Source organism: Bubalus kerabau, chromosome 8 (genome assembly GCF_029407905.1).
Source record: "Bubalus kerabau isolate K-KA32 ecotype Philippines breed swamp buffalo chromosome 8, PCC_UOA_SB_1v2, whole genome shotgun sequence".
NCBI classification, from domain to species: Eukaryota; Metazoa; Chordata; class Mammalia; order Artiodactyla; family Bovidae; genus Bubalus; species Bubalus kerabau.
The window spans coordinates 46,121,570-46,149,228 of NC_073631.1; the positions used below are offsets into that span (position 1 = coordinate 46,121,570).

At 40.3% G+C, this 27,659-nt stretch overlaps 1 protein-coding gene across 4 annotated transcripts in view; it reads left to right on the plus strand.

Moving 5' to 3' along the window:
- MAGI2 (membrane associated guanylate kinase, WW and PDZ domain containing 2) overlaps positions 1-27,659 on the plus strand; it is an 831,153-nt gene that overhangs the window by 720,338 nt on the left and 83,156 nt on the right. For 2 of the 4 annotated variants that reach the window (XM_055590145.1, XM_055590146.1), the window contains one exon: positions 22,010-22,148. In XM_055590145.1, the coding sequence (XP_055446120.1) occupies positions 22,010-22,148 (139 nt within the window). Of the gene's footprint in view, positions 1-22,009; positions 22,149-23,426; positions 23,586-23,644; positions 24,113-27,659 lie in introns of those variants that run through there. The other 2 variants (XM_055590147.1, XM_055590148.1) reach the window with 2 other exon arrangements.

Consider the following 27,659-nt stretch of genomic DNA (forward strand, 5'->3'; position numbering starts at 1 on the left):
ATAGACCATATTAGATGACATAAATGCTCTATTAGAGAGACAAAACCCTACCTTTTTAATGGCATGTCATTGCTTTCAGAAATTATTGAGGATATCTAATTTGGAAAGGGGCAGAATGGCTTTAAAAAGTTCCCTAGGTAATTCTGATGCATACCCCTGAGTAAAGCCCACTTTTAAATAGGCTGGAATAGCAATTGAGCATTAAATGGATCACTATTGTAAAATATACAATGTAAGTAAAAAAAAAAGTTAATCCTTTATAACTCAGTTGTTTCCTAACTATTTCACTAAGAAAATTACAAGGTTAAAATAATTCCACTTTTATTTATATGATTTAAGTCTTTGCAAAAATACTTTTAATTTTTTAAAGACCTCTTAAACAGCTGTGGATTAACTTCTAGCAAACCTTTGTCTGCAAATCACAATTAAAATGTTTGAGTTAGCAATTTGTTCCTAATGTATCTCATAATACTTCACACGTGAGGTGAAAAGATTAAGTGTAGGTATTGCTCTCAAACCTGAAACTCAGATAATTATTCATTGTGTATAACCTAAAGATGTTAGGAATCATTTGTATTTGAAAATGAGGGTAAGTGTAAGAGCCTAAAAACATCCAGCCTCACAAGATTTCAAGATTTATGTCTATGGCTATAGGAATCAAAACAATGGGAATGTTGGCACATGAGGCCAAGTTAACTAGAGGACACCGTGAAAAGCTTAGAAAAGCAACAGTGGAGGGGTGGAAACTCATACTTGACTGAGGCAGCATTGCAAACAGGAGGTGAAGGACAGATTCTCAACAACCAGAACTAGGACAAATGGATACCCATGCCGATACAAAATAAGTCTACTTCACACCACACACAAAAGTCAACTCCTGGTGGATTAAAGATTAAGTGTGAAAAGCAAACACCAAAAACTTTAAAAGAAAATATAGGAAAATCTTTGTATTTTATCTGGCTTGAAAAGGATTTTTTAAACAAATCACAAAAAGCCTAAACCACCATCAAGGAACATTACTGATAAATGTGATTCCATTAAAATTTTAAGCATCTCTCTGACGGAACACCATGAAACAAGTGAAAAGACAAGCCTCACATTAAGGGAATATATTTGAAATACATGAAAGTGACAAAAGTATGCTCTCTTGAACATATAAATAACAAAGAGCTTTTATGATTAATAACAAAAGATAATGCAATGCAAAAATTGGACAAAGTACATGATGAATAATTTATGAAAGAAGAAATCAAAATGGCTAATAAACATCTGCAAAGATGTTCAACATCAGGAAAAAGCAAATTAAACTGTAAGGGCACTTTATCTCCATCAGATTGGCAAATGTTGAAAAGTCTGGCAGTTCCACACACTGGCAAGGATGTGGGGAACTGGGAACTCTTATTCACTACTAATGTTAAAGTTAATTTTTGCTGCCACTTTGCAGAGCAATTTGGCAACAAGACATTTGAAGATCTCAGATATGCTATATATCAGCACTCCACTGATCTATGCATGTAACCTGTTCTTCCTCATATACACCAGGAAACCTTTACAACAATGTTTACTGCAGCATAGTTTTAATTGCAAATATTGGGAGCTGTTGGACAAATTCTAATATGCATCTGTAGAACAGCAACAACAAAATGAACTAAAGAATGTTTATATAATGGAGTATCATATAGTAGTTGGAATGAAAGAACTCCAGAGAATAGCAAGGACAGATAAGAAAGCCTTCTTAAGTACACAATGCAAAGAAATAGAGAAAAACCATAGAATGGAAAAGACTAGAGATCTCTTCAAGAAAATTAGAGTTTCCAAGGGAATATTGCATGCAAAGATGGGCACAATGAAGGACAGAAATGGCAAGGACCTAATAGAAGCAGAAGAGATTAAGAAGAGGTGGAAAGAATATACAGAGGAACTGTACCAAAAAGTTCTTAATGACCCAAGATAACCATGATGGTGTGGTTACTCACCTAGAGCCAGGCATCCTGGAGTGTGAAGTCAAGTGGGCCTTAAGAAACATTACTACAAACAAAGCTAGTGAAGGTGATGGGATTCCAGCTGAGCTATTTCAAATGCTAAAAGATGCTGCTGTTAAAGTGTTGCACTTAATATGCCAGCAAATCCAGAAAACTCAGCAGTGGCCACAGGACTGGAAAACATCAGTTTTCATTCCAATCCCAAAGAAAGGTAATACCAAAGAATGTTCAAATTACTGTACAACTGCATGCATTTCACATGCTAGCAAGATTATGCTCAAAATCTTTCAGGCCAGGCTTCAGCAGTATGTGAATTGAGAACTTCCAGATGTACAAGCTGGATATGAAAAGGCAGAGGAACTGGAGATCAAATTGCCAACATCTGCTGGATCATAGAAAAAGCAAAGAAATTAAAAAAAAAAAATCTACTTCTGTGTCATTGACTACACTAAAGCTTTTATATGGATCACAACGAACTGTGAAAAAATCTTAAAGAGGTGGGAATATCAGACCACCTTACCTGACTTCTGAGAAATCTGTGTGCAGGTCAGGAAACAACAGTTAGTACTGGACATGGAATAACAGAGTGGTTCAAAATTGGGAAAAGAGTCAAAGGACAATATATGTCAAGGCTGTATATTGTCACCCTGCTTATTTAACTTATATGCACAGTACATCATGAGAAATGCCAGACTGGATGAAGCACAAGCTGGAATCAAGATTGCTGGGAGAAATATCAATAACCTCAGATATGCAGATGATGCCACTTTATGGTAGAAAGTGAAGAGGAACTAAAGAGCCTCTTGATGAAGGTGAAAGAGGAGAGTGAAAAAGCTGGCTTAAAATTCAACATTCAAAAAATTCAGATCATGGCATCCAGTCCTATCTCCTTATGGCAATTAGATGAAGAAACAGTGGAAACAGGGTCAGACTTTATTTTCTTGGGCTCCAAAATCACTGCAGATGATGACTATAGCCATGAAATTAAAAAGCACTCGCTCCTTGGAAGAAAAGCTATGACAGACCTAGACAGTGTATTAAAAAGCAGAGATATTACTTTACTGACAAAGGTCCGTCTAGTCAAAATTATGGTTTTTCCAGTAATCATGTATGGATGTGAGAGTTGGACCATAAGGAAGCCTGAGCGCTGAGGAATTGATGCTTTTGAACTGTGCTGATGAAGAAGACTCTTGAGAGTCCCTTGAACTGCAAAGAGATCAACCAGTCAATCCTAAAGGAAATCAACCCTGAATATTCGTTGGAAGGACTGATGCTGAAGCTGAAGAAGAGCTGACTCATTAGAAAAGACCCTGATACTGGGAAAGATTGAGGGATAGAGGAGAAGGGGGTGACAGAGGATAAGATGGTTGGATGGCATCACTGACTCAATGGACATGAGCTTGAGCAAACTCAGGGAGATAGTGAAGGACAGGGAAGCCTGGCATGCTGCAGCTCATGGGGTTGCAGAGAACCAGACAACTGAACAACAACAGTATCCAGTACATGAATAAATTTCAACAACAAAATGACGTGTAAAACCAACTTGCAGAATTACGTATGTAATGATATTTATGTTAAATGTAAACATTTGCAATATAATGTATTATTTATAGATATATACATATGAGGTAAAAGTCCTAAAAAATGAAAAAAGGACAAGCATCAACTACAGAATAGGGGTTACCTTTGTGGGGAGGGGAATGAAATCAGAAACCATTCAGGGAACTTTAACTCTATCCATAAGATTTTATTTTTATGCCAAAGAATTAGAAGCAAATGTCACACAGTATTAACCTGATTAAAATCTGGTTGGTGAGTGCAAGGGTAGAAATGTTATTACTCTCCACTCTTAAATGTTTTAAATAGTACATAATTTAAATAAAAGCAAAATAAAATTTTTATCCTAGATTCATTAATTAGAGAAGAATTCTCAAAAAGTCAAGTGTGAACTGCACCCTACGCACAGATCTGTTAGTGTACAAATTATCCAAGACAAGCAGTTGTCTTTCCTAAATTTAAAGGTCCATGGGTGGTCAAACGTTTTCAATAAAGGACCATGGAGTAAATATATTTGGCTTTGTGGACCATACAGTCTCTGATACAACAACTCAACCATATCATATTAGTATAAAAGCAACCATAGGCTATAGGTACATGAAAGAATATGACTGTGTTCCAATAAATTTTACATTAAAAAAAAAGAAAAATAAAAAAACCAGTGGGTTGAATTCGACCTACGGGCCATAGTTTACCAACCCCTACTCTAAATTTTTAGAGCCGAAAACCCCAAATATTACCTTTCAGTACAGGCTGCTGCTGCTGCTAAGTCGCTTCAGTCGTGTCCGACTCTGTGTGCCCCATAGATGGCAGCCCACCAGGCTCTCTGTCCCTGGGATTCTCCAGGCAAGAACACTGGAGTGGGTTGCCATTTCCTTCTCCTTCGGTACAGGATACAACCCAAATCTTTAGTGTTGTATATATTCAAGTTTAAAGTGAGTTTGAAAGTCACCTACTGAGTAAAATTTAACAGAACGAATGTTTATTGAATGCTTGCCATGGCTCAGGCACAGTACTAAGTTTGCATGTGTTTCTCATATGAACTTCTCAACAATTCTGAGATAGTCACCATGAGATAGACACCATTATCATCCCCCATTTTCAGATGAGGAAACTAGGACTTAACAGAGGTTAAATGACTAGTCTAACATTTCTGAGTTAATAAGTGATGTTAATCATAAAACACAAGCCTAGGGCTCCTAATCCCCCCAAAGCCTATACCATTAATCCCGTTGTTACACTACTCCATCTCCAGTGTCCATCATGCCTTCACTACATAAATTATCTAATGGAAACAATCACAAATTAAAAATTGAAACATTGTATCAGAATAAAACCTAGTATATTAGATTTTAATAATAAAGACATACACATTTTAGTCAGTAACCTGTTTCCTTTAGAAACTCTTGTCTAATAAAGACTTTAAAAAAGAAATGAAAATAAGGTCACTTTTCAGTTATCCAGAATGTAGCTGAGTAAGTACAATTAATAGGCAATCCACAAGCTTCATCCAACCCCCTATTTTTATTCTGTTACTCGTCTCCATGTGGTATGATGATGTAAGATCCTTCCAATTATCTAGGAAATGGTGACTCAGGTCATAGCTGAGGATAAACGATTAAGTTCCCCACATTACATTTAGAGAATCACCAGGGGTGATGGGTGGGGCCTGCTGTGGGAACTGCTGTTTCACAGGACCAGCCCTGCTGATGTGTCCTCCCCTGCACTCTTCCAGGGGAGAGTAGAAGCAAGAGCTCTTACTGCAAACAAAACAGGGTTGATGAAGCATTAATCTTTCTTCTCCCTGGCCCCTCCTATGAGGGAAAGAGATATCAGACATGTCCTGTTGCCTTCCTTCAGAGTTGGGGATGCTCAAACCATCTTGGCCTTGTACCCCAAGGGAGACCCATGATTGTTTCTTACTTTAAAGTGACTGAGCTTTTGAATCAGTAGATGACCTGGAAAAGGAAAAAAAAAAAAAAGCAAAGATGAAATGTAAAGAGAGGGAACCTGCAGGTGGGTTAACCTGCACTCCCACCATTTCCTGTAGGTTGAGTGGACACAACAGAAGGTGATTTGAGGCATAAGCCATCTTTCTGGAGGAATATTTTCTGCAAAGAGGGACCCATGCTGAAAGAGGCTATAGGTCATATTATCCATAGTGGAGGAAAGGGATGCCAAGTGGAAAAGAAAGAGAAGAGCCTCAACTGTGTCTCACAATTTGGGGATATATCAAGTCTTCCAAACAAGTGACCCAAAACATCCTCAAGAGAGAGGCAGCATTTGAATATCCTTGAATCAAAATTCCCTGGGGTCAGAAATCTTTTCTTCCTTGATTTCCACCATATCCCCAGCACCTAGAACAGTTTCTGGCACAAAGTGAACACCCAACTCAGATTAAGATCTGCCACATGGAAAACAGAAACAAAAAAAAGAGAGCCACCAGGAACTCTTGATCACTCAAGAGAATGTTGCCCCTCTTACATAACCCTGCCATGGGAGCTTCTCTAGCAGCTTGGAGAGATGAGGAAGAGTGAGGAGTCAGGGAGAGAAGAGAACAAGCTCCTTTCCCTGCGTAAGTCCCTCAAGCCTTCAGCTTAGAGGGGCAGAGGTGGGGGAAGTTCTTAACTGAAGGTGAGCTTGCAGTGCTAACTGTACTATACTTTTCAATAGCTCAAAGTGCTGAAAAACCATGGAAATGGAATAGTATCCAGCAGGTAAGGGTGGGGGGAGTTAACAGGGCACAGCTGGCAGCAGTTATTGGAAAAATAAACCAATCACACAGAAACACCTCAGTGACTAGAAACACTTCAGCCAAACAAGTTGCATTAATAATGTGATATCCTTGGAAAACATAAGTGATTAGAAAAGAAGATTCTCCTTCAGGACAACCCTACAGAATTGTTTTTCTAGGGATGATGATGAATTTGGACGTTTCCATTCAAATGTTTATATTCAGTCCTTTTGGTGACAAGTGGCCCATATTTGTCAAATGACTAGGTGGCCTCACATCAATAACAATGCAAGACTGAACAGAGATAGCATAGGAAATATCAGCTTCCAAAAGCATCAGTATGATGATGACCTCAGATGCATTTGAGGGGCCATCACCAAGAGATAACCAAAGATTACTAGAAAGTGTGAGAAACCGAATTGGAGAGGTGACAAGGGTCATAGTCCAAGGCAGAAACCAAGGACAAAAACACAGAAAATTCACTCGGAATTGGAAAACAGGATCAGAGGAAGCATAATGAAGTAGATCCAAGTCATTCTTGAATGTCCAGTCATATGAACTATTAAAGGAACCTGGCCAAGCCAAATGCAGGGGCACAGCTGATGACGTGGGACAGCTCAAGTACCTAACCGTGTAGAGGCCGACCTGCTGTCTTGGCATGAGTGTCGCTCAGTATGCAGTACTCATATGTTAAATCAGCTCCCAATTAAAAAAAATTGTGATTTCATTTCCCAAAGTTCATTTGAATTTTTCTTTGTTTTCTCTAGCTCATGGAGAGTAGCTTTGCTTTGTTTATTTGTTTGAGAATTAAATAATGCTTCTAATATGCCTAGAAAGTATCTGGCATAAACCTTTGTTCAAAAAGTGTTCATTAATGTGAAGGGTCCAGTTTTTCATCTGAGTGGTTCACAACTGTAACAAGATCTTGGACAATTAATTGAGAGTTTAGTATACAGATAGAAACGTCAGTGTAGATACTCACACAGAGACCTGAAAATAATTGTGAGTCTAGTTAAGATGCAGGATAGCATAATATCACTTTACTTGCCTTTTTCAAAATAATTAATTATGAGACTTAATTGTTATTAATTATGCTATATTTAGCACCAAGTGGTACCCTGAGCTCTGAAGATGGAGGGTTTCTCTTATATCAGATGCTCAAACACAGCTCTTATGACCTTATGTCAAATTGCATTTCTTTTCTCCACCCAATATTCTCTGCATTTCATCCCACGTGGGGTCATTTCTTAAGAATTTGGTAAAGGAGTAGAGGGAGCAAAATGATTGTTTCTCAGGATATAGGTGGGAGAGTCTGTTTTTAAAAACAGCTGATTTACCATAGGATGTCCATGGAATTCTGAGTACTGCCACAGTTACATTAATCAGACAGTTATTAACTTAAACTGCAAAGGGGGAAGAGTTCAAAAAGTGCATTGTGAAGCTACAATAAACCAGAGGCTCTTTATTCTAGCAATTTACGAAAGCTTTACATTTTTATTTCCAATTAACCTATCAATACTGATGTCACTTAAATACTCCTAAGGAATGTTATCTCCTTATTATTGCCAGAAAACATGCTGCCCAATTTCATAGCTCAGCTGTTCTCATGCATGGATGGACAATCTGAATTAACTTGAACAGGAACAAGATTTTTAGACACTCAGCTTCATTCCTAGTTGTAAATTTTAAGTAATTAATATGTGACTTTAAGTAGTAAAGAAAATTGGATAATGTTTATTTTGTGCATCAAAATAATAGTAATACACTGCTATCCTTTCTATTTATTCAGTGTTAGCATATCAATACAAAAATTATTGTAATCCACACATTCAATGCCAGTATAATTGAATATGGCAGCGATGGATGAGTAAAGACCCTCTGGAGAGCTGTCTTAAAATTAAGCTATTAAAGAAAGATGGTGTTTTCAATATGACCAAACAAAGACAGTCAACCCCAGAGACATGAGTTTTTCTGCCTTGTGTACAGACTTCTTTTGCATATTAAAATCAGGCCCAAGGACATCCATTATTCTGCTGATCTAAAACTTTGATGCTAAAAACTAACTTTTATTCATGGAGAAAGTACCTGAAGTGATCAGGGAAGTTTAGAATGTAAAGTACTAACTAGATCTATTTACAATTATAGGTTGTTCTCATTACACCATCAATCAGACCTTCTTTCTCATCCTACTCATGCTTGAGTGAACCTGGATTTCCAAACTATTTATGAAACATGATTGTGTGTATACTTTTAAACAATAGCCCAAAGGTCAGCAATAAATCACAAACATCTTACATAGTGTCTTGTTCCTATAGAAGGAACCTTTGACTGTGAACTAAATAAAAACCCACAAGTGAGTCACTCTCCCCTCCTCAGTGATGCTGAAGCAACTTGAGAAGAACAGGGAGCTGTGGGCTTGGGAATGAGGGAATCTATGTCTTGTCTTGTGACTTCTGCTTATGAGCCACGTGGCCCTTCAGAAAGCCCTATTCCTCCTTCAAACTCAGAGTCCTCACCTTAAAGTAAAGATAGTAGAAACCAGGGATGAAGGGACTGATAAGCTGTACCCTCAGTGGCCCTGGATATGGTTTAGTGTGTGTAATGGGTGTCTTGTTAGCAACTGCTTCCTTGACTTACTTTACCCCCAAATCAATTAGCCAATCATTTCTCTTTCTCTCTCTCTCTCCCTCTCTCTCTCTCATGCACCAGTCAGTACTGCTAGATGCTACAAAGGATATTGTAGAAGTGTAAATCATGATCTCTGCACTCAAACGGTGTACTTTGGGAGGGTGTAATTATGTCTCATATGAATTTATTGTCCAGTGCTTCTCACAGGACTCAGTAAACACAAAAATAATATGTCTGCTGCTTTCAGCCAGCTTTTGCCAGCACAGGCATGGTTATATCAGAAAGAAAAGGGTTGCTTCCACCTTGTGGCTGGGTCTTCTTTAGCTGGTTTCTGGCAAAACCCTGCTACTGCTAAGCTTACTTCTCATGGCAAGTAAAAGACTGTATTGTTTTTGCTTTTATATACTTTTTCACCTTTATATTATAACAGAGATTACAAATTTCTCTTTAGTCCTTGTTCTCATGGAATTCAAGGTTAGCCTTGGCCAAAATGTAGTAGGCAGCATTTATTCCTTCACTTGAGAAATGCTAATGAAGCTCTTATCCTGTGCTAGTCACCTCAGCCAACAGAGAAAAGATGAGTAAGCACAGAACTGCCCTCAATGGGTTCTGACCCCAGAGCCACTCCCCCTCGAACTCCCCCACACTCTCAACTCCTCAAGGACTTTCCTCCTCCCATTAATCATCTTATATCTTACACAGTAATAACTTCTGTCCTTGCTGCAAGTTTTATTATCTGCTGTTTTTAAGGCAGTGTAGATGGAACAAAGGTACAATCCCTCTTTCTAGGACTGTATACTTTACTAGGTGCAGACATGGTGGGGAGAATAAATACAGATATGATGAGAATAAGAGAGGCATAGTCAGGGAGACTTATAATTATACTCTGTAAGAGAGGCATAGTCAGTATGCAGTGGACACCTAGAGAAAGGTGGTGACATCTCCCCTTGGAGGGACCAGAGGTGGCTTCATGGAGGAGTTGAGCAGAACCTTGAAGAATGGGCACAATTGCAAGATAAGACAGGAGGAGTCGGGGAAAACGGCAAGAAAAACTGGCAGAGATGATAGCAACAGCAAATATGCAGAGCTGGGAGCACCCAATGAAGAGTGGAGGAAGAAGAAGCCAGCCAGGTTAAACCTGAGAGTGGCAGGAATGAGCTGGAAGGTTAGGGGCACCAGATCCTGGACGATCATCACACCATGTTAAGGGTCTGGATTCTGTTCAGGAAGTCTGGGGAAGGAGGGTGGGCGTGTGAAAAGGAGAGAGACCACAGCAGAGGTGAGCTTCAAAACATGATGGTGGCAGCCACAAGGACCAAAAGAGGACACAAAAGAGAGAAACAGAGAATGGAGAATGAAGGCAGGAGAAGTGACAGGCTGGAGACCTAGAGGGAGGAGGATGGATGGGGACTAGAAACTGACTAGATGCAAAGGCAACTCCGAAATCTTTAGCAATTTTAAAAAGTAGGTGTAATTCAGTAACCCTGATGCCACTTGTGTTTCTGTAACATTATCTTAAGAGACTATCTATATAAAAATGAAATATTAAAACAAAGCCTTCCAAAAATAGCTTCTCCAATGTAGACTAAGTTACCACCACCTGATTTTTATGTCTTGTCCTTGAATTATTTTATAAAGCCTTTGTCTTAGTCCCTTCAGGCTGCTATAACAAAATACCATTGAGGGAGTGGCTTCTTATAGACAACAGAAATTTATTTCCCATAATTCTGGAGGCCAGAAGTCCAAGATCAAGGTGCCAGCAGATTTAATGTCTGGTGAGAGCCTACTTCCTGGTCCTGGTCCTCACAAGGTGAAGGGACAAGGGACCTCTCAGGGGTTTCTTTTATAAGAGCACTAATCCCATTCATGAAGGCTCTCCTCTCAGGGCCTAATCACCTCCAGATGTCGTCACCTTGGAGGCTAGGATCTCAGCATGTGAACCAGGTGGGCAATACAAGTGTTCAGATCACAGGAGCCTTCATATGTCATGTCATATTCATCCATGGCTTTAAAATCTATCCCCATCCCACACACACCCCACCCCAGTGTTGGTGCTTCTTTTGTTTTACCTCCTCCCAAATCTAGTCTCTTCCCTCTTCTCCCTATTCTGCAATCTTGGGAACTGATCACTATGTCTGCATCACCCAAACTCTCTTGCCCTCTAATTTCCTGTTGGATTAGGCTGATAAGAAGCACTAGTAGGAAATCAGAGGGCAGTGTGTTAGCTTTCTATTCCAGCTGTAACAAAGTACTGCAAACTTATTGGCTTAAGCCAGCACACATGTATTATCTTACAGTTTTAGAGGTCATAATTCCAAAGCAGTTTCAGTGGGTTAAAAATCAAGTTGTCTTATGAGCAGGTCTATTTCCTCCTGTAGGATCTAGGAAAGAATCCATTCCCTTGCCTTTCCAGCTCCCGGAGCCACCTGTATTCCTTGACTTGTAGCCTCCTCAACACCAGCAGCAGATCATCTTCCCTTATCCCTGACCTCTGCTTCAGTCCCAAATCTGTTCTCTCTCAGACTTTGACCCCTGTGATTACATTGGGTCCACTCAGAGAAGCAGGATAGCCCTTCCATCTCAAGATCCTTAACTTATTCACATCTGCAAAGTCCCTTTTGCCGTGTAAAGTAATATATTCACGGATTCCAGGGCCTAGATGTCAGTGTCCTTGAGGGCATGTTACTCCGTCAGCCTCAGAAATGTTGATGTATTCTTACCCCTGTTGCTTGCTGCCATGGTGCCCTGGGCCCAGCGGTGCTCCTTCCTCTACCACAGCAGCTCCAGTCAGGTAGCCCCTCTTTCACAGTTTGAGCTCTCGTATGCCCCTGTAACTTTCTATTCCTCTGGCAGAGGAATAGATGCTATTGGCATCTGCCCTCTTTGGTTGTCTTAATCCTGCTCACACCTCTGAAATAGTCCCACCATTAAATTCTCTTCAAAAATCCCAGCTGACTGATACACCCATCTGGGTATACCTCTCACTGTAACTCACACTGTAAACATCAGGTCTGGAATTGGTATGTGCACATATGCACACACACACAGTAAATGCAAAGGCAATTTGCAATTAGGTCAGCTTCAGGAAAACAAGAATTGGTTATCCTCTGCCTATATAGCAGTCACCACACAACGACCAACACTTGCATCTGAAAAATAAATCTATCTGATTAGATAAGTATGCACAATAATAATCCCTCATTTTCTCTCAATTACATCCAGGGAAGGGAAATCACAGCCTATATTAGGGCCACAATGGAAAGTTTTCTTTTTGATTTGCTTTTGTTTATTTTTCAATCAACCAGGGAAACTGACTTCATGACCTAACATAAGTGATTTCCAAGAAAATGAATAAGCCACTAGCTGAGCCACCAATGATAGCTTTCTATTCTTGCTCAGGCAGATAATTTTAAGATATTTCCCCAGTCTCCTCTTCTTGCCTGAGTAGTCAAAACAGCATATGAAAATGGAATGGTTGTGCTTATATTTTGCTTTGTAGAAAATATTTTGCATCAACCAGCTTGCCTTTAAAATCTTCTTTGCATTTCTGTTTGTGGCCACACAAGCAGTTATCCCTCTGTCCTGGTTTAGGGTTTAGATTATCTGCTCAACATTCAAGGAGATCTTTTTGTAAGAACTATTTGTCAAAATCATAGAATAAAAAATAGCATTAACATCCTGTAGGAATTTCCTAAAAGGCAGTACTTACAAACCAACAGAAGATTTTGGGAGTCTTTAACCTCTCCGTGACATTTTCAGAAAACCACTTCCCTCATTTCTCCATTAAATGCATTTTCAACCCCTCAGGGGCTTCTCTCCTAGATTCATTGGGAAGAACTTACCATTGTGTTCCATTTTTTTTCTCTCTTCCACCATTATGAAGCTGATGATGATAGCTACTACAATTAATAATAAAGATTATATTTAAACAGAGTTTACAAGGCACTTATATACACTTTATATTATTTGATCATTGTCAAGTCCGGCTGACACATATCACGAAATCAGATTTAAAACTTTTTATACATTTTGCTGAACTTGATTGAAACAATAAGGAAGGTGGAGTCAGAACACAGCTTCTGAAAAACCGCTACTTTCTATTGTTCCTTCATCCATTGAAGCAATATATATGGGTATTCCCCATGTGATGGAGTCCCTGCCCTTAGAGAGCATACAGTGTTAATGATAGGCAAAGGTCAATACCATCCCTTGGTATCTATGGAGATTGGTTTGAGGACCCCCACAGACACCAAAATCCAAGAATGCTCAAGTCCGTCATATAAAATGGTATCATATTTGCATATAAACTACTTACATACCTTTGCATATATTTTGCATGTAAAATATATAAAATACTTATATACATCAATGATCATACTTTATCACCTCTAGAGTACTCATTATACCTCATACAATAAAAATGCTATATAAGCAGTTGTTAAATACAATGTCAATGTTAGGTAAACAGTTGCCAGGCATGCCAATTTCAAGTTTTGCTTTTTGGAACTTTCTGGAATTAAAAATATGTATCTATTTGACACTAACACCTAGGGAAATGGAGGGCCAACTTTTAAAGCAATGCTTAGGAAAGGTACCCAACCCAAACTATGGGATCATAGAAGGCTTCCTGTATGCAGGCATACCTGAGGTTTCTCCTAAGGGCTGAGTAGGATTTAGTTGTTGTTTGAATGGGGAAGGGCAGATTCGAAAAGGAAACCACATGTGCAAAGGTACATAAAGAGAACAACTCTATGTGGAAAGTATTTATAAGGCAGGAAATGGGTAACCTGAGGAAGGAAACATCAACACCAATTAAAAGCCCTAGAAGAGTGAGTTTGGGAGGGGAGGGAAGCAATCTAATAATATCCCCTATATGAGATTAGTGTTAGTAATATTTGACAGAGGAAAAGGGAAGTTTTGGTGATAAAGATTCCAAATTATAATTTAGAGTTGACTTCCACAATTGGGCTACTGCATCATCTTTAAATTTCACATACATTTACGTGTTTTAATTTAGAGAATTGTAAAAGTAAGAATGAGAAATGAAAACTATTGAATAAGGAGCTCCCCCTGAATCTCCACCAAAGCGGCCCTCTGAGTGAGTGGCCAGGGTACCACCCCTGCCCAAGTCAAAGACTGAACTTTTTTTGAGCTGTTACTGAATCTTTTCTAAAGAGAAGATACACACATTAAGAAAATGTGGAGTAAGGTACCCCACTCATATCAAGGCTCTGCAATGACTCATAACTCCTTGTTCCCCTCTGGTTCTTCTCACCTTCATGACCCTTCCAAGCAGGTATATGCTCAGGTATAACCCTGATAAAGAACTTTTCTGCAGATCCACCAGGGCTTTTTCACACTTCTCTTTGGATGAAGTTTCGTAAGAAATGTTTTCTTTTTAAATGATTACAGTCAAAACATAGAGTCTTAGACAGATTTCAACATATAAAATAATTGAGGCAAATAAAATCCACAGAATTTTGGTGTTGTCAAAATTTCAATTTCAATCTGTACTTCAATTTCCAGGGGGATAGAAGTTTTTTCAGGAAAAGCATGTTGACTTAATGGGCTCCTGTGCCTTGCTGAGGCGATTGTGCACCACAGTTTATAACCAGAGCCAGGTCCTGTAATAGACACTTGGATCCTGTCTAATTCAATCAACAGTCTCATGGAAGACATGGGAAAGTGAACCAAAGCACTCAGTGTAACCCCTTGGAAAAGATTTATATTGTAATAGTCATTAAATAATATCTCAGAAAGGTTAATTGTGAAAAAAAAACCATAATATAGTACAGGTCACTATTGAGGTGAAAATCAGCCTGTCCTTTGCTCCAGCAGGGCCCTTACAGACCAGGTGTCCTGATGTCATAGCACCAAGTGACAATGCCTCTGGCAGAAGCGAAGACCTGAATTCTAATTTTGTTTTTATGATTTTATTTAGACTCAGCCTCCTTTCATCTTTCTCTCAATCCTTTAGCATTTGTTTCCCATAACAATAACACACCTGTCTCTAGCAATTTTTATAGGTCACCTTTACTGAAACCTCATTCGGTCTCTTGTAATACTGTTGAAATTGTTGTGATTTGGCTGCAAGTGCCTAAGGCAGTATTTCAAGACGGCTTTATGGTGTGCAGAGGTGCTCAAAAGCTGAGTTTTCTGTGTCATGAAAACGAAGACGGTTACTATAACTGAAAAGCAAACCTAAAATTCATTTACTCAAACATGATTAACTGAGGACCTACTCGTTGGGAATTGTGGCAGGTATAGATGACGTGGAGGCAGGAGGCGCTTTCCCTGCTCTTGAGGGATCTAGAGTCAGTGGGAGAAACCAGCCTCTAAGGGAAAAATTATGACAAAACTATCCTGTGACCTCGGACCATTAGCCACACAAATGGTCCACAGCTAAGTCTTTCATGAAACAGCAAATAGAGGCATCAACTATTTTTTGGCATAAAATTCTAAAGAAGCTCAATTCCTCACACCTAGTTATAATCTAGGATCACTTCAGTCACACATAATCATATGAAATAGATTCTTGTGGTATAAAGGCAGTGAACTGATTGCAACCAGCTAGGAATGTTTGTGGAGAAACCTGAGGAAGCCTTGAGTGGAAACTACCATGATTAGGGGCTGCAGTAATTCCAGAATGAATATAGTCCTTGTAAAGATTTCGTTGAGTTGAACCAAATACTGTCTACAAAAATGTGTACAGTATAGAGCTTATTTTTTTTCTTACAACCTGGACTATTAATTGCTTAAGAAATACTGAAACTTTGGGAAATTTCCTAGTGGTTCAGTGGTTAGGACTCTGTACTTTCATGGCTTGGGGCCCAGACTTGATCCCTGGTCAGGAAAGTAAGATCCTATACGGTATGGCCAATATATACATATATACTGAAACTTTTACCTTTACCTGCCTTGGCTTTCCAATAAGAGAAGTTTTACCTGCAGAGCCTCAAGCAAGTTCAAGGACTTAGTAATAGTTTTGTTCAGTTCAGTTCAGTTCAGTCACTCAGTCGTGTCCAACTCTTTGCGACCCCATGAATCACAGCATGCCAGGCCTCCCTGTCCATCACCAACTCCCGGAGTTCACTCAGACTCACGTCCATCGAGTCAGTGATGCCATCCAGCCATCTCATCCTCTGTCGTCCCCTTCTCCTCCTGCCTCCAATCCCTCCCAGCATCAGAGTCTTTTCCAATGAGTCAACTCTTCGCATGAGGTGGCCAAAGTACTGGAGTTTCAGTTTTGTTTTGTTAGGAAAAAAAAAAAAAAAAAACCTGGCAAGATGTGAATAGAAATGTGTGTGTAGAAATGCAGAGCTTGTTAGGCTGAGCCAAGATGGCAGCCTTCTCTCGCTCTGCCTTGCCCCTAAGACACCACTGTGAGGTTGTCAGTTTCCCAAGGGGACCACAGATACAAGTATTTCTTTTACAGGAAAAAAAAAAAAGAATGCCTAGAATTCATGTTATATCCTTTGGTTAGTTTCCTACATTTAACATCTCCTTGATCCCCATAAAACAATATGCACATTCCTAAATTATGTCTATGGCTGTCTGTCCATCTGTCTGTTTCTTCGTTGTCCCCACTGCCTCCATTCTCTCTCTCCTCCCCCATCCCTGTCTCAACTCTAACTCAAACTCAATACTTTAAAAGTTCTCTAAAAACAAGTGGAGGAGATCTTCAGTTTCATTTAGTACCACGACTCAGTTGAAGATAGCTCTGTGGTGAAGCGTGTAGAAAGAGAAGACTACATTAGAGTCACAACTGGTCTTTTTCTTCATCTCTGAACAACCTGCACATTTTCCATTGTTTCTTTTTTTTTTTTTCTCTTGCATTGAAAACTATTTTTGTAATTAATTTATTTATTTTAATTAGAGGCTAATTACTTTACAATATTGTAGTGGTTTTTGCCTTACATTGACATGAATCAGCCATGGGTATACATGTGTCCCCTATCCTGATCCCCCCCTCCCAACACCTTCCCCATCCCATCCCTCAGGGTCATCCCAGGGCACCAGCCCTGAGCACCCTGTCTCATGCATCAAACCTGGACTGATGATCTCTTTCACATATGGTAATATACATGTTTCAATGCTATTCTCTCAAATCATCCTGCCCTCTCCTTCTCCCACAGAGTCCAAAAGTCTGTTCTTTACATCTGTGTCTCTTTTGCTGTCTTGCGTATAGTGTCATCGTTACCATCTCTAAATTCCATAAATATGCATTAATATACTGTATTGGTGTTTTTATTTCTGATTTACTTCACTGTCTATAATAGGCTCAATAGAACTGATTCAAATATTTTCTTTTTAATAGCTGAGTAATATTCCATTATCAAATTAATTCCCCCAAATAATTCACATGCCATATAGGAAAAGGACCCTTCAACTGGCCACACCCAGCAGCTGAATGAAAGTCAGAAGGTAATGAGAACCTCTTCTTTCCCTGACAAATTCATTTTCTTATTCATCTGGATGCTCACAGGATGAAAGTGAAAAGAATCATTTCTCAAATTTCTTTATGGAGTTCCATGTCAAATAAGTATGTATAAGACTGATATTGGACTGAGAGTGAAGAGTAAACCTTTTTAGCATTTGTGTCATTTCACAAGGATAGATGAGCATCTCCTGGCTGGGCCTTGTTACCTCTGACACTGGGTCCAAATGAGTTTAACCACTTTTGCAATATGCCCAGAATACCTGTAAGATTCACATCTTCAACAGTGGCAGCATTTCCATCTCATTGCCCAACCAGCATCTATCTCACTACCACCACCACCAAGTTTTTTTTCCTGAATTTGCCAAGATCTTGGACTGTTTCAAACTTCCATTGCTCCCAGGGAGGCAAGAAGACTGTCTCCCTGGCTCCCTGGCATGGATAGGGGCTTGGGAGAAACTGAAAATCTTAGACAAGGGGCTAAGGACCTTCAGTTCAACCAGCATCAGAGTTATTTTCTGCTTCTAAGGGGATCCCACATGGAATGCTGCCAAGCCCCAAGAGGTCAGCTCAGACTTCCAAAAACTCAATAAAAATCTTCCCAGAGCCCAGTCCTGAAAACCCCACACTGGAGACACTGCACCCAGCCCCGTGAAGCCCTTGAACCCTCTATTCCTCCAACTCCTACACAATCTTCCAACTCACCACCTCTCCCTGGCTATTTTTTCCTCCCTTAATTCTCATGGCTGTCAGTAAGGGAAAGGGAAAATAAATAGTCAAGAGAATGAAAGCATCAAACTTTCTAAGTATGGCTATTAATATTTCTATCACACCGTAAGAATCCTTCTATACAATTCTTGTTGAAATGTCAGTCTTGAGAGAGAAGTGTCTCAGGCAGCGTTGTCTGTCAAGGTTTGAGTTTTGGATCAAGAGTACGTATAACCCCCTCCCTCTGTGGGTCTCAAGATGAGCTGTGTGGAAATGCTTCATTCATTCATTCATTTACAAGTATGTACAGTGAACCCCATACAAGATAAATAGTCAAATGGGACTTAGTCCTCATTTATCCTATGATTTTCTTCCCCACGTCTTCCAATTTCTCATCTGAATAAACACCATGACCACCTCACAACTTCAGCTCCATTCCTCAATCTCCTACTTTCTCTCCAGTCCACTCTTCATGCTGATGTCTCAGGGAAATTTCCAAACACCATTCTGTTTTCCTGGTCAGCTTGCCCCCTGTTCAAAATTTTCAGTGCTTTGCTGCTGCTGCTGCTAAGTCGCTTCAGTCGTGTCCGACTCTGTGCGACCCCACAGACAGCAGCCCGCCAGACTCCGCCATCCCTGGGATTCTCCAGGCAAGAACACGGGAGTGGGTTGCCATTTCCTTCTCCAATGCACGAAAGTGAAAAGTGAAAGTAAAGTCACTCAGTCGTGTCTGACTTTTAGCGACCCCATGGACTGTAGCCTACCAGGCTCCTCCGTCCATGGGATTTTCCAGGCAAGAGTACTGGAGTGGGGTGCCATTGCCTTCTCCGTTTCAGTGCTTTACTGTTGCCTTTAAAATAAAGCCCAAACCCCTGAGTAGCAGAATTAACTACCGGCAGTTCCCCCAAATATACCATGCTCTCAGATCTCAGGCTCTTTGCATATGCTGTCCTCTCTACCTAGAATGTTTTTCCTCTTCCTTTACCAAGGGAACTCCTGCTGATACTTCAGAATCCAGTTGAGATGTCACTACCTGTAGGAAGCTCTCTCTGACCACCGGCCACATTTATTCTAATTTAGATGGCCCTCCCTTCTCTTTCATTAGCACTTTGTGTACACCTCTGTCATAGCAAAAACATACTGAATAGTAATTGTCTTATTTACCCACTTTCTCCCCAACTAGACTGAGAATGTGTCGTAAATAAAAACTGTACTTTTTGTCACTGTTTATCCAATCTCCCAGTAGACTGTCCAAGACATAATAAGTGCTCAGAAATTGTTTGATGAGTGAAGAAGTTCAAAGTCTAAGAGGGAAGACAAAGAGGCATAATTCCCTAATGAGGTGTGATAGATAACAGAGTGGGGTGCAGTGATAACTGAGCAGAGGGATTGCATACTTCTGCTTGAGGAGAAGACAGGGTCTAGGAAGTCATCCCTGGGGAGAAGAGCTTGGGTTGGCCTTGAGGGAAGATTAGGAACGCACCAGGCCTATAGGGAAGACAAGGCAAGGAAATAGTGGCATATGGAAGGCTCTAGCCGCCTTAGTGAGTATGACGTATCTGGGGAGATTTCCCTCAGAAGAATGCTGCTGGTGACCATGTGAAGATATTGGTGGGAGTAATCCAGATGGAGGCAGGAACTGAACTAGGAGCTCAGCAGGAGCCCCAGGTTTCTGTCTTGGGTGAATGGTGGCGCTGTTGTCCAGGATGAGGACTTGAGAGGACAGATTATCTGGGGAGAAAGGTGGTGAGCCCATTAGACTGGTGTTGAGCTGCAGTGGCCTGCTGGACATCCCAGTGGAGGAGATGTTTAGCAATCAGTCAGGTATGTGAACCTGAAGAGAGTAGCCAGGAATGAAGACTCTATTATAACAGCTTCACTGAAACCTGTGCTTTACTTCTACGATGTGATGCTGGGCCTTGGGGTTTCAGTCACAGGCGAGGACTGCTGAGAGAGGGTTAATTGGTCCCACTTCTGCCACTGGCTTGGATACCTGACCTCAGGCTAGCTGCTGGACTTCAGGCTGTGCCTGGTGCCTCCTGGGAAAGGAGACCGTAAAGGAGACCTGAAGAAAACTGGTGCAAACCTTGGCCCTAAGACAAATTAATTTTGTCCTGTCTTTAGTGATTCTTCTATGTGGAGTTTGTGCCATCGAGGCCAGCCTCTTCCACTGCCTTGAAACAGTGCTTCCAAAGGCCACCGAGTACACAAAGTGGGGAGCCTTTACTTTCATTACACTGAAGTCCTGGCCCCTTAGGAAATCCGATTTAGGTAGAGGCATCATTTCCATGGGCTTCCCAGATGGCGCTAGTGGTAAAGAACCTACTTGCCTGCCTGCTGATGCAGAGACATGGATTTGATCCCTAAGTCAGGAAGATTCCCTGGAGGAGGGCATGACAACCCACTCCAGGATTCTTGCCTGGAGAATCGCATGGACAGAGGAGCCTACAGTCAATAGGGTCACACAGAGTCAGACATGACTGGAGTGACGTAGCACACACACAAGCACATACATCACTTCCTTGCTATAATAAACACGTGTTTATTCTCCCCTCCTCCCACTTTGCTCTACCCTTTGGCTGTTGTGACAGCAACTTTTTGTCCCTGTTCTGGTCCAGCCTATAGCACCCACTTTGATAGTGCTCCCTTAAAGGGGGCTTATTTGCAATTCTGTCTGCATTATCAAGTTCAGGAACCCACCTAAAATAGCATTTCTGCAAAGCAACTCATTGTGCTTTTCCTGGCTAATTTGTCTTTAGTGACTTGCGCTGAAATGAAACATATTTTAATTCAAAGGTTCCTGACAGTAATAGTACTGTGGGAGTTACATGGTGTGCTCATGGCTGAACCTCTTTTATTCCAAATATCTATTCACAAAGGATAATGGGAGCTGCTTATGGAACCCACGCATGCTCAGTTGTCTCAGCCATGTCCAACTCTTTGCAACCCCATGGACTACAGCCCACCAGGCTCCCTTGTCCGTGGGATTCTCCAGGCAAGATTACTGAAGTGGGTTGACATGCCTAGGTATTGTCAACAATTCAAGAGGAATTGGTATTTAACCAAAGAGTTTCTGACAGTCAGATGTGAGAATGGCAAAGATTGAGCAAGGGCATTAGTCACGTATGGAGAATGGAGTCATTTTTAATTCAAAGGACTGTGATAGAAAATTCATCATCAAACTTGAATATCAACCAACCACTATTTACAAAGAAGGCAATATCACATCACCCAGGGAAATGTAAGTAAATGATGCATAACAAAAATTCTCAGAGAAGCCCAAAAACCAATCATTCCATCCAACACACTGAATTAGATCCTGCACTGGCACCCCACTCCAATACTCTTGCCTGGAAAATCCCATGGACAGAGGAGCCTGGTAGGCTGCAGTCCATGGGGTCACTAAGAGTCGGACACGACTGAGCAATTTCACTTTCATGCATTGGAGAAGGAAATGGCAACCCACTCCAGTGTTCTTGCCTGGAGAATCCCAGGGACGGTGGAACCTGGTGGGCTGCTGTCTATGGGGTCGCATAGAGTCGGACACGACTGAAGTGACTTAGCAGCTTAGCAGCTGCGTTCAATGAAAAGTCCTTAAAATATTTATTTCTTGACTCAAAGCGAAGATGCCAGCTTATTTTGAATTGCAGCATCAAACACATCCCCTAATTTTTTAAGAAAATCCTAAATAGTTTAATTATGACCTCTGTCATACTGGCTAAATATAAGTGACATATCATCACAAGCTTTATGATCTAATATTTTAATTTCTACAAAGATAAGTAAAGTTTGGTGGTCAGATTCAGGATGCAGCCAGGGATTAGCCTCTACTAAGGAGCAGCAGGCTGCAACCAAGCCTTTCTGTTGCTCTCTGGAAACTGGTCATCTATGGGTGCTTCTCTGTTGGAAATGCAGCTTGAATAAAACCATCTTTGGCTAACGTGATGTTTCTTTAATTAACAGGTAGGAGATCAGATCATTGAAATCAATGGGGAGAGCACAAGAGACATGACCCATGCCAGAGCAATAGAGCTCATCAAATCAGGCGGAAGAAGAGTGAGGCTACTGCTGAAGCGCGGGACGGGACAGGTCCCAGAGTATGGTACGTTTCACATTTTGATTCATGTTTTTTCTGTTTCTTCTGTGCCCATAAATGCCTATGCTTATTTATAAAGCTACGTAAGTTCTCTAATTCTACCTAAATATATATTTAGTGATCAGTGGACATAGATCTATACACATGTATATTTAAGGACAAGGTATATATTATATGTTTGTGAGCTCTTTCTTTTGCTCCCTTATTTAGGTAATGTTGAAAATAGCAAATGTAGGACCTTTCAAGGCATCTCTGAGTGTGCTGGGAGATCTGGCTAAATTTATATATTAGAACTTCTGTTATTTGACTGATAGTCCTCTGTTCATTTGAGTCCACAGTAATTTATCAATTATTTCCTAAAATGACTCATGCATCAGACTGTCCTGTGGGATATGTAACCTGAGCCAAGGGACCAGCAAGACCAAATCTTCAGGCTATGAAGACTAAAACATAAACTTCAGTTCAGATAGTGGTTGCATTGCCTTGGAGTTCAGGGATATTCCAAAAGTTCACTCTTATGTGTATCTAGATGCTTGTGAGGAAGGCTTTGCAGTGCAATTTAATTCATAGATTTGCCTTCAGAAGTCTTTAACAGTGTTATTTCCCAAAAGCCCATTTAAGGTACAGCCAACATCATTACCCTAGTATATCGGAAACTGTTATGTGATGTTTACATGAGAAACAGAGAAACCTTGGCTTGTCTTTAATCTCAGGGAGTAACAGAGAGACAGACAGACATCAGTCAAGAGTAGCACAGATAGTAAGTGTCCAGATTAGGGAAATACGATCTAACCACTGATCTGAATAAGTAGCTGAGGATGTTGATCTAGATTAAATTGACTCCCATTTTCACTCTTCCATTCTTGAAAATCTAACTAGTACTTTTTCCTCTTAAACTGTGCTTTCTGCCTAAGTTACCTAATAATTGACTGAATGCTTATTTAGTAGGACAGATATAATCCTGAATTCAGTTTAAATATCTGAATTCAAAGGCCCTTAAATTCTTTATGTTTCCAGGGTCTTGAACATATTGAAAGCCTACAAGAAGGGCTGGCAAGTCCTCACATTAAGAGTAGGGCAGCATTTAGAAGTTTCTAGGGCTGGCCATATGCCCAAGGAAATATTTCATCCCAGCTTCCCATCCTTAATACTTGGATCTAATAAAATATTTTTAATTATTAATATTAGCAGTAAGCACAGACTTGAGCCTGTTCAATGGCATTAGCATTCTTCCCTTTGTAAAGAATCTGAACTCTTGAAATAAAATCATTTTTTGCACCCTAGGGCATGAAGGGATTCTGTAATGTGAAACCAACCAGTGAAATTCTATCACTTCTACAAAAGACCTTGCTTCAAGGTGTGTTTCCTTCCATGCCAAGACCTATTATCTATACCCAGGAATTCTCATAGAATTAATGTTGTTCTTATTGTTCTAACAAATTAATCTTTAAAAAGTCAATCTGAATAACATGGCTGTCCTGAACTTTCTATTCTTTTTGTAGAATCACTATTTGGTCCTTATTCTGAGCACCCACCACACCAGCTGCTGCTCTACAGAGAGCAGTTAAAACAGTCTGTCGACCAACATGTGGCATAACTCAGACTGTGATGCATCAGCACGAAGCTGCCTCGAGGCATAAAAATAAAAATATGTTTCTGAACAGCATGAAAATTCAAGACCATGTCAACATTATCCCATTAATTCTTAATATCATCTGAAAATATATAGTTAAAGTTAAATTCTAAAATTAACCAACACAGAGAGTTTGTTAAATATCTGGACACACTTTTGAATATTAACTAATATTATTAACTCTAGCAGTATTGCAGAATTTCTTCTAAATATGTTCTTCTAAAATGTAATATAAAAATCATACACACTGGTAGCAGTAGAGCTTGTCAGCTACTTTTGATGTTAGATTTGACATGGATTGTGACTGTAATTTTAGAGATTATGTCATAAAAGAACAAATTTAATAGAGTAAAGCAATCTCCTTTACGGAAGTAAATGAATAGTTATAAACTAAGTAAACATTAGTTCTTTAGGAAACTCTAAACCAAAATTATGGTTTGGTTGGTTCGGTATGGTTTGGTTATTTGCGTGAAAAACCAAGAATGTAGGGATCAGATCCACATTTTTGAGGATAATGCCATCAAATGATATTTCTGGAACCTCACAGTGCCTCATGAAGGAGCTGTTTTAGGGGTCCCCAAGGCCACCCCACATTCAGGTATTTGCTTATAGGACTCCTGGGACACAGAATATAGTTGTGGTCACAGCTCAGATTTATGACACTGATGTATTAATAGTAAGGATACCCAGTAGAATCATAAGGAAGAATAACACAGGTAGAATTGGAGGAATCCACATGCAGGCTTCCTTCTGCTTTCTCTGTCTCCCATGAGGGGTCACCCAGAGAGCATTCTTCATGCAGCAATAAGAATGCAGCAGCGTATGTGTGATAATATTGCTGCCCTGATGGTATGGCTGCCCTGGGAAGCTCATAAGAGACTCAGTGCCCATGGTTTCTCCTGGAGGCCAGTCAAGCTGGCACCCTCTGCCCGGCACGTATCAGAATCCCAGACTCCCAGAAGGACAGAAGGTGCTGAGCATAAACCACATTGCTTGAGCAAACAGTTGAGATACAGTGAGAGACTTGTATCACTTAGGAAAGGTTTATATTAGTGAGGGAACGAATTACCAGTCACGTTCCCGGATGCCAGCCCAGAACCAGACTGGCGAGGAGGCCTTTCTGAGGTATCAGTCACAGTCCTGCTCTGGAAATGCATTCCGGTACCAGGAACAAGTCACAAAGTGGCCACATTCACAGACTCTATAGATGCCCCCAGTGTCTGTACTTGCAGCTAAGGAACTCGCAATTCCTCCAGCATCAGTTAAATCGACTATCTCATGACAAAGAATTTTTTTTGTCCAAGATAGAGTATATTTTTATTAAGGTACTTTTATGAAAATTTTTATTAAAATATACTCTAGACTATCTTGGACATAAAAAAAGTGGGGGAGTGGCTAGGGGTGCAGGTAACAAAACAAAATAATAGCAACAAGAGCAGTGAAAGAAAATGCTTGGACTTATAGTAGATGTAACCAAAAATATAATCCACTTTGTCCAAATGCACCCTAACGACAGGAAAACTGATTTCTCTGTCAACTATGAGTTTAATCCTATGTTTGTTTCCTTTGTTTGCCCTTTAAGATCCCAAACTTGGCATAAAATCCAGTCTCAAAAGATTGTTAAAGGGAGTTTATCGGAATCTAGAGGCGACTTTACCAGTTAGGGAAGTGTTCAGGCTTAACCCCGCCCGGGTGAGAGTGAACTCTGAAGGTGAAGAGACTGGCGAACAGCAGGCTAGGAAGGGGTTTAGGTGATAACCCTCAGCCCTACCTCTGATACCTGCAGAATTCAGAATTCAGAACAGCTCTGAAGCCATCCCTTATCTGGACTTTTGGACATGTCAGGAGAAAGCTGATCTCAGTCAAGAGAAATACAAAAACTCTGGCTCAGGGTCCTTAAGGTGGTTTGTGACAGAGAGATAAGCACAGGTACAATGGGAAGAAAAAATTACCCCAGGTAACCTGTCAGACTGTTGACTAAACAAAGTCAGTGTGAAGCCAAGTGAGCTGAGGAAGGGAATAAATATGCTGCAAACATGCCATCCATAATTACCATGAGACTAATCGGCAGACACACCTCAGCCGATCCAGAGGCAAGAATAAGCAAAGGCAGCCACTAGCAAGCATACTGGCTGCTCATAGGTGGCTGAGCAGCTGTGGCAGGGCGGGGAGGGCGGGGGGGGGGGGGGGGGGGGGGATGGGGGGGGTGGTAATAAGGGCTTCGAAGGAGAAGCTGCTTTCATAGTTAAGTCCTTGCAAGAGCAGCTCAGGAGATAGGCACTTCAACTGCACTCTAGTCCTCGGGATAAGAATTTGTTGATTGTAAACTCAACGAAAGCTTGGGCCCCCCCCTCCCCTGACACATACATCTCAACACCTGCCAGGAAGAAGGCAATTTGACTCCACCATACTGAGGAAAGGCTCAAAAACGGATGCAGCAGAAGCAAGCGGTGCCCTCCTTAACACTGACTGTTGCAGTTCCAATTAAATCTAAAAAGTCTAAGAGAAAAGAAAACAGGGATCCTGATTCTAAAGCTGCATAGGAATGTATTATGAAAATTAACTCCTTCATCAGCATTCAGGGATTGTAAGGAATGTTCACTTGATGTACACACTGAGCCACAGAGCCAGGGCCTTGGTAAACAGAAGTGCCACTGGATGAAAAAAATGTCCTCCACTGGCAATTCAGGCCGATGCAGAGCCTTCCCCTGGTTATTCTTGCTGTTCAGAGCTCATCAAAATTTAAAAAAAAAAAAAAAAAATTATGCCTTCCATTCTTGGTTGGTGGTCTGGCCTGTTGATTCTCTTAAGCAGCATTCCAGGTCTTTATGACAAGAATGCTGAAGCAAGTTTGATTGTAAATGGCCTCAATGGTCTTAGGAGGCCAGACAGGGTTCCCAGGAGGAAGCACAATTCTCAGAATGCCCAGGGACAATTAACACTAATGTCCACATCTCCCTTTGGGGAAAGAAATCATCAATCCATGAGTTAGACTTCTTCCTGCACTACCATTTTCAAAGTTAATTGCATCTTTGATAGGTGTTAACTAATACAAGGCCTATGATAAATGAAATTGTTTACATTTTATAAGTGTAATAAAACTGCATTAGGTAAGAAAAGATCTGTTTGAACCATACTGCATTCATACTCTAGCTGAAGAAATGAATGGGCTAAATAGTTAAAGGTCTTCCTTTAATCAGTAAATGAAAATGATTTACAGTAGTATCAGAGCAACAGATTAAGCAGTACCAGTCTCTACTTGTATGGCAATTAACATTATTTTTTCATGTATTCTTCTTTAACAATGTGCATTGGCATGTGACTATTATAAGCATGTTCCTATAATCTTATTAAGAATTATTTGTTCAAGTCCTTTCTTCCTCTGATCATACAAAGGTCAGCTCTAGACGTTGTACTCCTACCAAATAAATATTCCATGTGAGGTGAGGCAGATCCTGTAATTAGTATCATTAATTAATATCATTACTATTTCCTCAACTAAATCAGGATTTTCCTGAGCACCTACTATGTTCAAGGCACTTTGCAGGCACTGAAAGTAAGACCCAGTCCTGGCCTTCTGTGAGCTGACAGTCTGAAATGAGGATATGTGTAACAGTTGATTTTAATAGAGGGGTGACTAATTAAAATGTCTCAAAGGATCTACTCTAATGAAAAAATTATTAGTTTTACTAGTTATATGTGGCTTTAATAAATACATCTAGAGGGTTAAGGATCTTTGAAAAGCCCTTCGCTTCTTTTGTCTGTTAAGCATTTCCTTTGTAATATTTGTACTAATAATTTGTACTTTTCCCAAAGAAAGAACTCGCTGAGTATGGATAAATTTCTGCTTATACCTTGGCTGAATGATTCTCAGTTCCACATTA